At 37.8% G+C, this 18,284-nt stretch overlaps 1 protein-coding gene across 5 annotated transcripts in view; it reads right to left on the bottom strand.

The window, feature by feature from the left end:
• Positions 1-18,284, bottom strand: part of mipol1 (mirror-image polydactyly 1) — a 123,261-nt gene that overhangs the window by 94,781 nt on the left and 10,196 nt on the right. For 4 of the 5 annotated variants that reach the window (XM_062042516.1, XM_062042515.1, XM_062042514.1 and 1 more), the window contains exon 2: positions 10,402-10,493. In XM_062042516.1, coding sequence (XP_061898500.1) covers positions 10,402-10,411 — 10 coding nt within the window. In that variant the 5' untranslated portion in view covers positions 10,412-10,493. Of the gene's footprint in view, positions 1-10,401; positions 10,494-18,284 lie in introns of those variants that run through there. The other variant, XM_062042518.1, reaches the window with a different exon arrangement.

The following is an 18,284-nucleotide window of genomic DNA, read 5'->3' as shown; positions in this document are numbered from 1 at the left end:
TTATCGAACAGATTCCTTATCGATTCTCTTATCGAATCCAGATAGGTTGTTGTATATGGAAAAAAACACAATATTTGGTTTAACGAAAGCTCACTTTTATTTTAGAAGAAAAAAAATAAAATTAAATAAATAAATAAATATTGACTGTTACCCCCCTAAAAAAAATTTAATAAATAAATATTGACTGTTGTTACCCAAAGTATATTAAGTGGGATTTTTCAGAAAAACAAATATATACAGTAACACACAAACAACCTGTCTCTGTGATCACTATAGGTGTATAAATAATTATATAGTGTTAAATAAAATCAGTCCCTTGGGCACAAAACTGAAAATAATACAGCTCTCCAAAAAGTGCACTTCTGCTGCTATTGGAACATACTAACTACACACACAGTCAGACAGCTAACAAACAATCCAAGACGTCTAATAAAGTTCCAAAGCAGATTAATCCATTTAGGCTCTTTATTGTTGTTGATCTTGCTTTGTCTTTTCCTATCTTTACTTTTGTCTTGCACTGGACTGTTATTTTTATTTTTTTTAAACTGAAATACACACAATGACAAATGTATAAGCTATGTGATTCAATTAACATACTGAAATGTAATACACAATATGTAAATACTAGCTTCACACAAATATACAGTACTATCATCAAATAAATACTTCTGAGTGTTGAAACTATTTAGATGGTGGAAATATACGACTGGCAGCCATTTTAAGTCCTCAAAACATCCATTCAAACGGTGCACAAAAAACGTTTTTCAATAAACATCTTACTATAAAATGTAACCACTTTCCACCTTAATATTGAGTAAGTTAAACAGTTTACTTACAGACTTATCTTTTCCAAGAGTTGTAAGAGCTAACACAACTTGTCTACTTCTCAATTGTCTCATGAACTGGACTAACATCGTCAACCCGGAAGTGCCCAAACTATTGACGCGTAGTATTTTCATATCGCCACAAGGTGTCAGTAAGAGTCTACAATCAAATGGGCATAACATTGCCCATTTGGGATTCGTTCCCAGGGATTTGAATAAAGAACCAACTCTTTTTCTTTACTATAGTGGCCTCGATAACGGGAACCCGTGCTCAAAAAGGGATTTGAGTCTATGCAATCGGTTCTTTTCTTATCGAGGAACCGGAAGAATCGGTTTCGAACATCATCCCTAACTACAACACTCGCTAACGTGTAACGTGTACTACAAGACTCGCTGACGTGTAACGTGTACTACAACACTCGCTGACGTGTAACGTGTACTACAACACTCACTAATGTGTAACGTGTACTACAACACTCAATGACGTGTAACGTGTAATACAACACTCACTGACATATAACGTGTAGTACAACACTCGCTAACATGTAACGTGTACTACAACACTCGCTAATGTGTACTACAACATTCGCTGATGTGTAACGTGTACTACAACAATTGCTGACGTGTAACGTGTACTACAACACTCGCTGACGTGTACTACAACACTCGCTAACATGTAACGTGTACTACAACACTCAATGACGTGTACTACAACACTTATAAACGTGTATTACAACACTCGCTAATGTATAGTACAACACTCGCTAACATGTAACGTGTACTACAACACTCGCTAACGTGTACTACAATACTTGCTAACGTGTACTTCAACACTCGCTAACGTGTACTACAACAACACTCACTAACCTGTACTACAAAACTCGCTAATGTGCAACGTGTACTACAACACTCGCTCACGTGTACTACAGCACTCGCTAACGTGTACTACAAAACTCACTAACGTGTACTACAACACTCGCTAACGTGTACTACAATACTCGCTAACGTGTACTACAATTCTCGCTGACGTGTACTACAACACTCGCTAATGTGTAACGTGTACTACAACACTCGCTAACGTGTACTACAAAACTCACTAACATGTACTACAACACTCGCTAACGTGTACTACAATACCCACTGAAGTGTACTACAACACTCGCTGACGTGTACTACAACACTCGCTAACGTGTAACATGTACTACAACACTCAATGACGTGTACTACAACACTCATAAACGTGTATTACAACACTCGCTAATGTATAGTACAACACTCGCTAACATGTAACGTGTACTACAACACTCGCTAACGTGTACTACAACATTCGCTGATGTGTAACGTGTACTACAACAATTGCTGACGTGTAACGTGTACTACAACACTCGCTGACGTGTAACGTGTACTACAACACTCGCTAATGTGTAACGTGTACTACAACACTCAGTAACGTGTACTACAACACTCGCTAATGTGTGACGTGTATTATAACACTCACTGACGTGTAACGTGTACTACAACACTCGCTAACATGTAACATGTACTAACACTCGCTAACATGTAACATGTACTACAACACTAACTACCGTGTACTACAACACTCGCTAACATGTAATGTGTACTACAACACTCGCTAATGTGTACTACAACACTCACTAACGTGTACTACAACACTCACTAACGTGTAACGTGTACTACAACACTCGCTAACGTGTAACGTGTACTACAACACTCAGTAACGTGTACTACAAGACTCGCTAATGTGTAACGTGTACTAAAACACTAACTGACGTGTAACGTGTACTACAGTACTCGCTAACGTGTAATGTGTACTACAACACTAACTACTGTGTACTACAACACTCGCTAACGTGTAACGTGTACTACAACACTCGCTAAAGTGTACTCCAGCACTCGCTAATATGTGACGTGTACTACATCACTCGCTAATATGTACTACAACACTCGCTGACGTGTACTACAATACTTGCTAACGTGTACTTCAACACTCGCTAACGTGTACTACAACAACACACTAACCTGTACTACAAAACTCGCTAATGTGTAACGTGTACTACAACACTCGCTCACGTGTACTACAGCACTCGCTAACGTGTACTACAGCACTCGCTAACGTGTACTACAAAACTCACTAACGTGTACTACAACACTCGCTAACGTGTACTACAATACTCGCTAACGTGTACTACAATTCTCGCTGACGTGTACTACAACACTCGCTAATGTGTAACGTGTACTACAACACTCGCTAACGTGTACTACAAAACTCACTAACATGTACTACAACACTCACTAACGTGTACTACAATACCCACTGAAGTGTACTACAACACTCGCTGACGTGTACTACAACACTCGTTAACGTGTAACGTGTACTACAACACTCAATGACGTGTACTACAACACTCATAAACGTGTATTACAACACTCGCTAATGTATAGTACAACACTCGCTAACATGTAACGTGTACTACAACACTCGCTAACGTGTACTACAACATTCGCTGATGTGTAACGTGTACTACAACAATTGCTGACGTGTAACGTGTACTACAACACTTGCTGACATGTAACGTGTACTACAACACTCGCTAATGTGTAACGTGTACTACAACACTCAGTAACGTGTACTACAACACTCGCTAATGTGTGACGTGTACTATAACACTCACTGACGTGTAACGTGTACTACAACACTCGCTAACATGTAACATGTACTACAACACTAACTACCGTGTACTACAACACTCGCTAACATGTAATGTGTACTACAACACTCGCTAATGTGTACTAAAACACTCACTAACATGTACTACAACACTCACTAACGTATAACGTGTACTACAACACTCGCTAACGTGTAACGTGTACTACAACACTCAGTAACGTGTACTACAAGACTCGCTAATGTGTAACGTGTACTAAAACACTAACTGACGTGTAACGTGTACTACAGTACTCGCTAACGTGTAATGTGTACTACAACACTAACTACTGTGTACTACAACACTCGCTAACGTGTAACGTGTACTACAACACTCAGTAACGTGTACTACAAGACTTGCTAATGTGTAACGTGTACTAAAACACTAACTGACGTGTAACGTGTACTACAGTACTCGCTAACGTGTAATGTGTACTACAACACTAACTACTGTGTACTACAACACTCGCTAACGTGTAACGTGTACTACAACACTCGCTAAAGTGTACTCCAGCACTCGCTAATATGTGACGTGTACTACATCACTCGCTAATATGTACTACAACACTCGCTGACGTGTACTACAACACTTGCTAACGTGTACTTCAACACCCGCTAACGTGTACTACAACAACACTCACTAACCTGTACTACAAAACTCGCTAATGTGTAACGTGTACTACAACACTCGCTAACGTGTACTACAAAACTCACTAACGTGTACTACAACACTCGCTAACGTGTACTACAATACTCGCTAACGTGTACTACAACACTCGCTAATGTGTAACGTGTACTACAACACTCGCTAACGTGTACTACAAAACTCACTAACATGTACTACAACACTCGCTGACGTGTACTACAATACCCACTGAAGTGTACTACAACACTCGCTAACATGTAACGTGTACTACAACACTCGCTAACGTGTACTACAACACTCACTAACCTTGTGTAGAAAACAACTTGTACTACAACTTATGCTAACATTTCTTGTAGTACACACACTAACATAGTGTGGAAAATAACATGTACGACAACACACGCTAACAAAGTGTAGAAAATAACGTGCACTACAACACACGCTAACAAAGTGTAGAAAATAACGTGCACTACAACACACGCTAACAAAGTGTAGAAAATAGTGTGTCCTACAACAAATGCTACCATAGAATACTTAAGTAAAAAAATATATTTTAGTTGTAATATCGTTACAAAAACAAAAAAAAACATTTACACACTGACATTAAAGGGTATTGTGTGCAGAACTACAACATTTGTGTGTGTGTGTGTGTGTGTGTGTGTGTGTGTGTGTGTGTGTGTGTGTGTGTGTGTGTGTGTGTGTGTGTGTGTGTGTGTGTGTGTGCGTGTGAGTGTGTGTGTGCACGTGAATTCAGACCACCCAGTTTGCAGATTAAAAGCTTCACATGACCCCTCCATTCACTCTCAGCCTTTTCATTAAATTTATCGTGTGTGTGTGTGTGTGTGTGTGTGTGTGTGTGTGTGTGTGTGTGTGTGTGTGTGTGTGTGTGTGTGTGTGTGTGTGTGTGTGTGTGTGTGTGTGTGTGTGCGTGCGTGTGTCACCTGCAAGCGACATCAAATGCCAGTTTGATTACAAAGAGCTGAACATAAAGTGTTGCTGAATGTAATTTTGTGATGATGTCATTGTTCCAGACATGTGTTGATGTTAACAAACCAAATACTAGATAGTCTGTGAACATTGTTCCAAAGTAGGGATTTTGTGTTGATTTATATACAAAAAGTAAACATTGACTTGATCAAAGGTAGTAATATATGATGAAACATGGTGGCAGCTAAATAAGTTAACAAACCAAATACTAGATAGTCTGTGAACATTGTTCCAAAGTAGGGCTTTTGTGATTATAATGATTATTATTATAATGACAATTATAATGATGATGATGATGATGACGATGATTAAGATGATAATACAAGTGAGATGAAAGACAGTAAGTATACTGTTGTAAAAACATACATGTTACAGTAGTAAACATGTGATATGATGTAGTTTTAAATATATTTAGGATTTAATTATATTTAAAATATTATGAATATAATTGTAAGAATGCACAGCAGAACTAATATTAATATGAACCTGTCACCTTGTCTGTGGAAAGATGCACACTTCCACCTTGTGGACAACCCTCTTCTCTACACTTTCACGCCTTACACTCTGTTACTATTATTAGTAGGACTATTAGTAGTAGTAGTAGTACAACTATTATTGTTACAATTACTGTTGCAATTGGTACTGTTATTATTACAGTTAATGTTATATTACTAGTAACATTTTAGTACTATTAACATTATTACTATCATTATTATATTAATATTATTATTGGCATCCCTTTCTCTGTGATAGTGAAGCCTGTTGTTTACTTTTGTACATTGTATTGACCTTTCTTTAAATTATTTACATAATGAATTACCTGTTTAACATAATTAATCACCTTTTGTACATAATTAATTACTAATCCAGAGAGGTTCACTAGGTCTTCTAAAAAATGATGCAATGTGTTATTCTCATAGCCAGACTGTGACCTGGGACCAGGTGGCGTACCAACCTAGGACACAGTCCTGAAGAGGTCGGACTGCAGATGGCGCTGTCAGCCTGCTACTAGACAGCTCCAAAAACTGTTCAAATGAGCTAAGCAGACATGTCACAGAAACATCAGGTGACAACCTCTGAGGAAGACCACAGTTGTAGTCCAAACTGGCAGGTACCAAATAAACAACAGGTCTGGTTATGAGAATAACACATAAATGACCTTTTGAACAGAATTAAGGTTATCTACCTTTTGTATTTTTATTTACCTTGTGTACACAATATTTACCTTTTGTACATAATTAATTACCTTTTGTACACATAATTGTAAAGGTTATGTACCTTTTGTATTTTTGTTTACCTTGTGTTCACATTATTTACCTTTTGTACACAATATTTAACTTTTACACATAATTAATTGCCTTTTGAACTAAATGAATTACCTTTTGTACACATCATTGTAAAGGTTATGTACACGCTGCAGATGTATAGCTCATTTACTTTTGTACACATAATTTACCTTTTTTAATGTACACACTAGGTGTGGTGAAATATGTCCTCTGCATTTGACCCATCCCCTTGTTCTCCCCCTGGGAGGTGAGGGGAGCAGTGGGCAGCAGCGGTGGCCATTCATTTTTGGTGATTCAACCCCCAAATCCAACCCTTGATGCTGAGTGCCAAGCAGGGAGGTAATGGGTCCCATTTTTATAGTCTTTGGCATGACTCTGCTGGGGTTTGAACTCACAACCTACTGATCTCAGGGCGGACACTCTAACCACTAGGCCACTGAGTAGGTGTACTTTTGTACTTTTGCAGACATTACTTACCTTTGTATACATTAATTACTTTTGTACACAATACTTATCTTTTGTACATATAATTACCTTTTGTAGACATTATTTACCTTTGTATACCTTATTTACTTTTGTAAACATCATTTATCTTTTGTACACACTGTTCATCTTTGTATACATTATGTACCTTAGTATGTCTTATTTACTTTTATACACATTTACCTTTGTATGCCTTATTTACTTTTGTACACATTTATCTTTTGTACACGCTACTCATTTACTTTTGTACACATTTACCTTAGTATGGCTTATTTACTTTTGTACACATTATTTATCTTTTGTACACGCTACTCATTTACTTTTGTACACATTTACCTTAGTATGGCTTATTTACTTTTGTACACATTATTTACCTTTTGTACACACTATTTACCTTTTGTATCCATCATTTACCGTAGTATGCCTTATTTACTTGTGTACACATTTACCTTTGTATGCCCTATTTACTTTTGTACACATTATTTACCTTTTGTACACAATATTTACCTTAGAATGCCTTATCTACTTTTGTACACATTTACCTTTGTATGCCTTATTTACTTTTGTACACATTATTTACCTTTTGTACACAATATTTACCTTTGTACAAATCACTTACCTTTAGGACATAATTAATTACCTTTTGAACATAATTAATTACCTTTTGTACACATCATTGTAAAGGTTTCTGCAGATGTATACCTTATTTACTTTTGTACACATCATTTATGTTTTGTACACACTGTTTACCTTTTGTATACATTATGTACCTTAGTATAGGACTGGGCGATATATCGATATACGCGATATATCGCGGGTTTGTCTGTGCGATATAGAAAATGACTATATCGTGATATTCGAGTATACATTTTAGCTGCTGGCATTACACTACAGGCTCTCCTCGCTCTTTCCTGTGTCTCCTTCTCACAGACAGACAAGCGCACCTTCTTACATAAGTCACATACGTATACGCCCTCACGCGGTAAAGAGGTAGCAGCATGGGTAACGTTAGCTGTGATGCTAGCGTAGCCGTGCGAGTGGTAATACGAGAGAGAGAAAGTGCGAATCTGGTAACAAATGAAGGAATAATTAATACCCCCAAAAAACGTCGTCTGCCGGTGGTTTGGCTTCAAGTGGGAATATGTCAAACAGACAACCGTAATTTGTCAAGTGTGGGGCAAAAGCGTTGTTATAAAAAGTAGCATTACTGCTAATTTGTAGCATCATTTGAAAAGTCACCTACTAGAGAATTAAGAGTGCTTACTCAGCTTGTCAACATCTCCATTCGGTGCCACACGCCCACACCATCAAAATGCAGAGGCAAACATGTCCAGCTCAACACCGTATGAAAAAAATAGTGATTTTTTTAGTTGTGATTTCCTTCTCTGCATGAAAGTTTTAAAGTAGCATATATAATGCAGTATGAAGAAGAATGCTTTAATGTAGACACATAGAATCATCATACTGCTGTGATTATATGCATCAAGTGTTCATTCAAGGCTAAGGCAAAATATCGAGATATATATCGTGTATCGCGATATTGCCTTAAAATATTGCGATAATTTTTAAAAATGCCATATCGCCCAGCCCTACCTTAGTATGCCTTATTTACTTTTGTACACATTATTTATCTTTTGTACACGCTATTTACCTCTTGTATACATTATTTATCTTAGTATGCCTTATTTACTTTTGTACACATTTACCTTAGTATGGCTTATTTACTTTTGTACACATTATTTACCTTTTGTACACACTATTTACCTTTTGTATCCATCATTTACCATAGTATGCCTTATTTACTTGTGTACACATTTACCTTTGTATGCCTTATTTACTTTTGTACACATTATTTACCTTTTGTACACACAATTTACCTTTTGTATACATTATTTACCTTAGTATGCCTTATTTAATTGTGTACACATTTACCTTTGTATGCCTTATTTACTTTTGTACACATTATTTACCTTTGTACAAATCATTTACCTTTAGAACATAATTTCTCTACAGAATTTCCTCTCTGGTCAACAAAAGCACCTTGAGGATTCTGGCAGGAACTCTCGTTCAACCCTTTTTCGATTACGCATGCACCTCCTGGTACCCTAGCAGCTCCAAAACCCTCAAATCTAAACTCCAAACATCTCAGAACAAGCTAGTCAGGTTACTTCTAGACCTCCACCCCAGATCCCACCTCACTCCTACCCACTTCTCTAAAGTGGGCTGGCTCAAGGTGGAGGACAGAGTTAAACAACTTGCACTGAGCCTAGTCTATAAAATCCGCTACACCTCCCTGATACCGAAGTACATGTCAAACTACTTCCTTAACGTAAATGACCGCCATAACCACAACACCAGGGGGTGCTCCACTAACCACGTTAAACCCATATTCCGAACTAACAAAGGTCTTAACTCATTCTCTTTCTATGCCACATCAATGTGGAATGCGCTCCCAACAGGTATAAAAGAAAGGGCATCTCTATCCTCCTTCAAAACCGCAATAAAAGTTCACCTCCAGGCAGCTACAACCCTAAACTAACACCCTCCCCGGATTGCTAATAATCAAATGTAAACAATGAAATGCAGATACTTTTTCTTTTTCTTATGCCTTCTGATCTCTCTCTCTCTCTCTCTCTCTCTCTCTCTCTCTATGTCCACTACTTGATGTCCATATCCCCCCCCACACCCCTGATTGTAAATAATGTAAATAATTCAATGTGATTATCTTGTGTGATGACTGTATTATGATGATAGTATATATCTGATAGTATATATCTGTATCATGAATCAATTTAAGTGGACCCCGACTTAAACAAGTTGAAAAACTTATTCGGGTGTTACCATTTAGTGGTCAATTGTACGGAATATGTACTTCACTGTGCAACCTACTAATAAAAGTCTCAATCAATCAATCAAAAATTAATTACCTTTTGAACATAATTAATTACCTTTTGTACACATCATTGTAAAGGTCTCTGCAGATGTAAAGCTTATTTACTTTTGTACACTTAATTTACCTTTTGTAGACATTATTTATCTTTGTATACCTTATTTATTTTTGTACACATCATTTATCTTTTGTATACACTATTTACCTTTTGTATACATTATTTACCTTTGTATGCCTTATTTACTTTTGAACACATTATATTCCTTATTTACTTGTGTACACATTTTGTACCTTCGTATGACACATCACCTTTCTACAAAAGATGATTTACCTGTGTAAAGGTGATTTACCTTTTCAAGGGTGATTCATCTTTGTAAAAGGTGATTTACCTTTGTAAAGGTGATTCACCTTTCTAAGGGTGGTTTACCTTTGTAAAGGTGATTTACCTATGTAAAGGGTATTTACCTCTGTAGGGTTGATTGACTTTTGTAAAGGTGATTTACCTTTGTAAAGGTGATTTACCTTTGTACAGGTGATTTACCTTTGTACAGGTGACTTACTTTTGTACATGTCCACCAGTGAGTCTTGCAGATCTTTGCTTGGCGTCCATCTTGACAAGTTGTTATCTTCTGAATTGTCTGGAATGTTTTTTCTGTGGGAAGAAAATCTCATCAGTTTTTTACAAACATGATTTCTTTCATACATGTTGTCATCCAATCATGCTTTATGGTCACATGATCACACACTACACGCGTGTTACACACACGCAGGGCCGGCCCGTGGCATAGGCCGTATAGGCAAATGCTAAGGGCGCCGTCCATCAGGGGGCGCCACGCCAGTGCCACAAATGTTGGAGAAAAAGAAAAAAAAAGTTGGTACTATTATTTTTAAATACAAAAAATAATCCCACGTTAATTAAAATGCAAAGTAAAGCCTATTTAATAGAAATATTATTTGTCACAACATTACGCCCCACCCCGAGAGACGTACGCTCTTTGTGTGTGTGTGGGGAGGGAAGAGAGAGAGGGGGGAGGGGGGCTCGTACTTGTACTTGTATTGTTTGTCTGGGTGGAGGTCCTGCTTTGGAAATCATTTGTACCCCTTTCAGACATTGCATTTAGTTCCCATTAAAACATTCACATGTTGCACAATGAGGTGTAAGCAGGGGATCATGTGTACATTCCTGCAACTTCATGCTTGTAAAAAATATATTTTTATTAGTATTTATTTAATATACTAACAGCATTTAATGATTAATATTTATAAATGAAGATTCCTAATAAATGACACTAGAATAAGCACACATTTGATTGGTAAATCATAGTGTAACGACCTGGAATGACACATTATGTGTGGTGTTGGAGTTGTCCCACTTTTTGTGTGGCTGTAAACGCATCACTGGCTAAGTGCCATATGTGCATGTGTTGGCGCAAGTGAGAAAGAGCGAGCGGCTGCTGTTGATATAACAAAGTTGCTTTTGGTCTGGTTTGTACTGCAGAAAATGACCACTTTTGCTAGATATCATTTTTTTACTAATGTTTTGGTGATGTGTTTATGGCCGACAATAAAGAGTTTTGCTCAGTAAAGTGATGGATGGAATTCATGTCCTCAAAGCGTCTCGACAGACGTTACAATATTTGAACAATGATGACGAAAACTGTTTTCTCTGTCGTGTCCGTGTGTCGAAAATTGTTATGCACTTATTTTTTTATTTGATTTTGTGCGTGGCATAGATTTGCCGTGCGCAGAGGACGCTTGAGCAGTGCGCAATTGCACAGGCGTGCACCTTAGAGGGAACGTTGCGGTCAATTCTCTTATATACTCTTTCATTCTAGACTTCTAGAGTGTTTGATTATCACATTACTCTAAATGTATAGACTATAAAGTTCACAAACATAAAGAGGGATGCTAGAGGGCCAGGCCAATCTTTCCTTATCTCTAAACTAAAACTGGGGAAATGTGTAAAGTGTTCGGGGCTTCAGACATAATTTTATTTCAGAATTCCTTGAGAGAAAAAAACGCCTGGTTAGGCTTTGTGTATGTAGTGTGTGCCTTTCTTGCTTTTCAGCTATGCTGTTATTATGCTGTTTGTTACTTATGTATGTTATGTTGCAGCTATTTAAAATAGTTTTGTCAATTTGTTCTGGCCAAAAACAAATTGGCTCTTAGAAACATATCTTTGTCTTTGTGTGTTGTATGTAGAGCACGTTGTTTGTGTGTTGTATGTAGAGCACATTGTTTGTGTGTTGTATGTAGAGCACATTGTTTGTGTGTTGTATGTAGAGCACATTGCTTAGCAGAGTTGAGTGATGCAAATGCATGTCAAGTTGATCAACACATTGTATTATTCTCCAGTGCAATAACAGTACTGAAATGAAGGCTAAAAGGGCATTAATGGGAGATTTTAAAAAAAAAAGAAGAAAAAAATAAGTAACTAAATAGTTACTTTTCACAGTAACGCATTACTTTTTGGTGTAAGTAACTGAGTTACTTTTAAAATGAAGTAACTAGTAACTGTAACTAGTTACTGGTTTTCAGTAACTAACCCAACACTGGTGATAGTAACCTGGCTTTTTAGCATTAAGCTAATGTTACATGAGTCGGCAATTGCTAATCAATAAATAGCTAGTTCTGTTTTAACGTCGGGTTAATATTGTGGAGGGGGCTAAATTGTTATGGAAAATAATAATGTAACGTTAGGTAATTACAGTACTCCCACGGTCCCACCTTCATTCCTCAGGGACATTTGTATTAGATATTTTAAGCAGGTGTTTTTTGTTTACATTATTATTGCTTTCTGGTTAGCTAATGTTTGCCCTGCAGGTAATAGTCACTTTTCCACCCCTTTATATATTAGGTATAGTTGTAAGCCTAGTTGTTAAAGTGCACATCATTAATGTTAATTAAGCAATATCACATTAGAGGGAATGCTGTTTTTTAATTTGAGCACTGCTGTGATTCGGTTAAAGATAATCATAACATAAATAAATGATAAATGGGTTATACTTATATAGCGCTTTTCTACCTTCAAGGTACTCAAAGCGCTTTGACAGTATTTCCACATTCACCCATTCACACACTGATGGCGGGAGCTGCCATGCAAGGCGCTAACCAGCAGCCATCAGGAGCAAGGGTGAAGTGTCTTGCCCAGGGACACAACGGACATGACTAGGATGGTGGAAGGTGGGGATTGAACCCCAGTAACCAACAACCCTCCGATTGCTGGCACGGCCACTCTACCAACTTCGCCACGCCGTCCCTCATATAATATATTATACTGTTACTTTACATTCTGCTATTCAGCATTTCACTGTAATGATGACAATAAATTGTTAGATATTCATTTTTTATTTTTGTATTCATTTATTTATTCTTTTTTTTTTTTATCTTGTTAACTATTCTGATTGTTAATTAGCTTTCTTTAAGTAAAAAAAAAAGGTCAAAGACAAAGCTATTCGGTTTCTTGTGAGTATATACACTTCACTGCCGATGGGGGGGGTGCGCCACCTAAAATCTTGCCTAGGGCGCCAGATTGGTTAGGGCCGGGCCTGCACACACGTTACACACTCACACTACACATGCATGTTACACACACATGGTACACTTGTTACACCCTCACACTACACATTCATGTTACACACTCACACTACACATGCATGTTACACACACATGGTACACTTGTTACACCCTCACACTACACATTCATGTTACACACTCACACTACACATGCATGTTACACACATACATGTTAAGCACATACTACACACATAGTACACACATGATACACACTCACACTACACATGCATGTTACACACATACTACACGCGTTACACAAAACATTTATACATACAATTATTTATCCTCATACATACAGTACCTACATGAAATTATTTATACATACATACATACATATATAAAGGCATTAGAGCTGAAACAATTCCTCGAGTAACTCGAGTAATGCAATTACAAAATATATTCGAGGAAACATTTGCTGCCTCGAGGCGTCGTTAAGTTTTTTTTGTTTGTTTTTTTACGGCATTTTGCCTCGTTTAGTAGTCAAAGCTCACGTTTCACACGGACTGTTTAGGTATTGCACAGCGTGTTTACGTCAGATCATACGCCCCCTGCACTGCACAACACAGCTCCTTTAAATATGCTTGGGTTTAGTCAACTTTTTCATCGACAACTCGCAATGGCAGACGCCGCAGAAAGCAGTGGACAAGAGCCATAGCAAAACGAGGGAATTAAGAAGCGACAAAAGTTGTCTAAGGTGTGGGAACACTTCACACTAAAATCGAAGGAAAACGCAGTCGTATGCAAACATTGCAAAGTGGAGCTGGCATACCACAATAGCACAAATTCGATGCTGCAGCACCTGTCGAGAAAGCATCCGATTGAGGGACGTCACACAAGGTAAGTCCATCCATCCATTCATTTTCTACCGCTTGTCCCTTTTTTCAGCTGCATTCGGGCAGAAGGCGGGGCACACCCTGGACAAGTCGCCACCTCATCGCAGGGCCAACACAGATAGACAGACAACATTCACACTCACATTCACACACTAGGGCCAATTTAGTGTTGCCAATCAACCTATCCCCAGGTGCATGTCTTTGGAGGTGGGAGGAAGCCGGAGTACCCGGAGGGAACCCACACAGTCACGGGGAGAACTGCAAACTCCACACAGAAAGATCCCGAGAGCAGGATCGAACCCAAGACCTTCGTATTGTGAGGCAGACGCACTAACCCCTCTCCCTGCCTGCAAGGTAAGTCATCTTTTATCAAATGTAAACGCAAAAGTTGTGTTAGTAAAAAAAATGTTATTCATTATGATAACCAGGATGTGTTCTTTCACTCCCGCGAAGTCATCAAATGCCACCAAATGGTGTTGGAAACTAACAACGCAATCCGAGCTGTCGTGTTCAATTAGCCTCTCATTAGTAACCACGTGAAAGTAGTCGTGCAAAGTTATTCGGGTTATTCAAGTCACGAAACCACATGCTACTTGGATAACTTGCACTTGCAGCCACTATAGTCTCTATAGCATAGACGCCGATCTACATTTCTGCCAGTGGGTGCTCGGACAGGCGGTAAATCTGACACTACTTTTCTGAGCATGCGCGGTTTTTGCTTGGTGGTGACTCACCACTGGTTGCACATTTCAAATGCAGTATTAAAGGAACTACCTAATCCATTTTTTATGTTTGATATAATGAAAACTGTTCTTGTTTTATTTTTGATACTAAAAATATAGTTTTATTTTAACTTTCTCAGGGAATATTAATTTTGAAATAATTTTATATATATATGTGTTTTCATCTCAAACATTTTATAATGGCAAAATGGACATTGATTACTATTTTGCATGCAAAGAATGCAATGAACTGTATTGCATTCTTAAAATTGAAAACTGTTGTCATTATTAAGTGGTTTGTCTTTTTATATTGTTTATGTATTATTGGCAGGTTGAAAACAGCTCAGCGGATTTGCGTGGAAAAACCACCATTTAAACGGCACCGTATAAATCATCAAAAACGCACTAGAGACAAGAACTTCATTTATGCGGTCACACCACACAGCATATAGGGCTGTAAGTGCACCTGTTTTTATTGGCACACACAAATTGGCTCAATCAACTACGGACGCATTTCAGCTGTGCGTGTCAGCCTTCAATAATGAAAACAGGCGTTTAGGAAATAAAAGACAATAAGGCCAAACGCAATAATTGAGAGCACATCTTAACATGTATAATTAAACTTTAATTAAGCAAAAATATTGCTGCACCAAATAATAATATAAATCCATTTAATAAAGTCAAAATACAAATAAGGCAACAAGGGAAGTATCCCACACTTCTCTTTTGTAAAGTAAATGTGTACAGCCGATATGGGCATCTACATCAACAATATGATTTGCCTGAGAAGCTGGCAGGACAAAAAAATAAAGCAAAAATATGATTTATTCGATTAATCGATCGGGATATTTGATACAATACTTGATTACTAAAATATTCGATAGCTGCAGCTCTAAAATGCATACATCAAATTATTTATACATGCTTACATACATATATACACATATGCATGCATAAATACATATATACAGTCATGGTCAAAAGTTTACATACACTTGTAAAGAACATAATGTCACGGCTGTCTTGAGTTTCCAATAACTTCTACGACTCTTATTTTTTGTGATAGAGTGATTGGAGCACATACTTTTTTGTCACAAAAAACATTCATGAAGTTTGATTCTTTTATGAATTTATTATGGGTCTACTGAAAATGTGACGAAATCTGCTGGGTCAAAAGTATACATACAGCAATGTTAATATTTGGTTGCATGTCCCTTGGCAAGTTTCACTGCAATAAGGCGCTTTTGGTAGCCATCCACAAGCTTCTGGAAAGCTTCTGGTTGATTTTTTGACCACTCCTCTTGACAAAATTGGTGCAGTTCAGCTAAATGTGTTGGTTTTCTGACATGGACTTGTTTCTTCAGCATTGTCCTCCAGAAGGTATTATCTTTGTCAATGTGATCAGCAGCAAGCTTTAGACGAGCCTTAATGTGTTGCTTCTGGAGCAAGGGCTTCCTTCTTGCATGGTAGCCTCTCAGTCCATGGTGATGCAAAACACACTTGACTGTGGTCACTGACACCTGTGTTCCAGCAGCTTCCAATTCATTGCAGAACATCTTTTTGGTGGTTTTCGGTTGACTCTTGATCATCCTGACCAATTTTCTCTCAGAAGCAGGTGACAGCTTGCGTTTTCTTCCTAATCGTGGCAGTGACAAAACTGTGCCATGCACTTTATACTTACGAACAATTGCCTGCACAGTTGCTTTTGGGACCATAAGCTGCTTTGAAATGGCTCAAAGTAACTTTCCTGACTTTTTCAAGTCAATTTGTTTTTTCAGATCTGTGCTAAGTTCTTTTGACTTTTCCATAGTCTAATGACTGCATCCAATGAGCCCTATTTAAATGGGCTCATAGAAGTCAGCAGGTGTCAATCGCTCACATGAAGTTAAGAGGCCATGCCATGAAGATAATTTGATTTGATCGTAACATTTCTACATCACCAAAATTGATAATATATGTTGCTGTATGTATACTTTTGACCCAGCAGATTTGGTCACATTTTCAGTAGACTCATAATAAATTCATAAAAGAACCAAACTTCATGAAAAAATTTTGTGACCAACAAGTATATGCTCCAATCATTCTATCACAAAAAAATAAGAGTTTGAGAAATTATTGGAAACTCAAGACAGCCATGACAGTATGTTCTTCACAAGTGTATGTAAACTTTTGACCACAACTGTACATGCATACATACAGCTGAGATAAGCTCCAACAACCCCCGTGACCCTGAAAGGGCCAAGCGGTAGAAAATGGATGGCTGGATGGATACATATATACATGCATACATACATTATAACCCATTTATCATATATACATACATACACATGCATACATAAAAGTATTTATACATGCTTACATACAAACCCTGTTTCCATATGAGTTGGGAAATTGTGTTAGATGTAAATATAAACGGAATACAATGATTTCCAAATCATTTTCAACCCATATACAGTTGAATATGCTACAAAGACAACATATTTGATGTTCAAACTGATGAACTTTTTTTTTTTGTGCAAATAATCATTAACTTTAGAATTTGATGCCAGCAACATGTGACAAAGAAGTTGGGAAAGGTGGCAATAAATACTGATAAAGTTGAGGAATGCTCATCAAACACTTATTTGGAACATCCCACAGGCGAACAGGCAAATTGGGAACAGGTGGGTGCCATGATTGGTTATAAAAGTAGATTCCATGAAATGCTCAGTCATTCACAAACAAGGATGGGGCGAGGTTCACCACTTTGTCAACAAATGCGTGAGCAAATTGTTGAACAGTTTATGAAAAACCTTTCTCAACCAGCTATTGCAAGGAATTTAGGGATTTCACCATCTATGGTCCGTAATATCATCAAAGGGTTCAGAGAATCTGGAGAAATCACTGCACGTAAGCAGCTAAGCCTGTGACCTTCGATCCCTCAGGCTGTGCTGCATCAACAAGCGACATCAGTGTGTAAAGGATATCACCACATGGGCTCAGGAACACTTCAGAAACCCACTGTCAGTAACTACAATTGGTCGCTACATCTGTAAGTGCAAGTTAAAACTCTCCTATGCAAGGCGAAAACCGTTTATCAACAACACCCAGAAACGCCATCGACTTCGCTGGGCCTGAGCTCATCTAAGATGAACTGATACAAAGTGGAAAAGTGTTCTGTGGTCTGACGAGTCCACATTTCAAATTGTTTTTGGAAACTGTGGACGTCGTGTCCTCCGGACCAAAGAGGAAAAGAACCATCCGGATTGTTATAGGCGCAAAGTTGAAAAGCCAGCATCTGTGATAGTATGGGGGTGTATTAGTGCCCAAGAC

The sequence above is a fragment of the Entelurus aequoreus genome, linkage group LG03 (assembly GCF_033978785.1).
Source record: "Entelurus aequoreus isolate RoL-2023_Sb linkage group LG03, RoL_Eaeq_v1.1, whole genome shotgun sequence".
Classification (NCBI taxonomy): domain Eukaryota; kingdom Metazoa; phylum Chordata; class Actinopteri; order Syngnathiformes; family Syngnathidae; genus Entelurus; species Entelurus aequoreus.
This window is presented reverse-complemented; position numbering and strand designations above follow the sequence as displayed.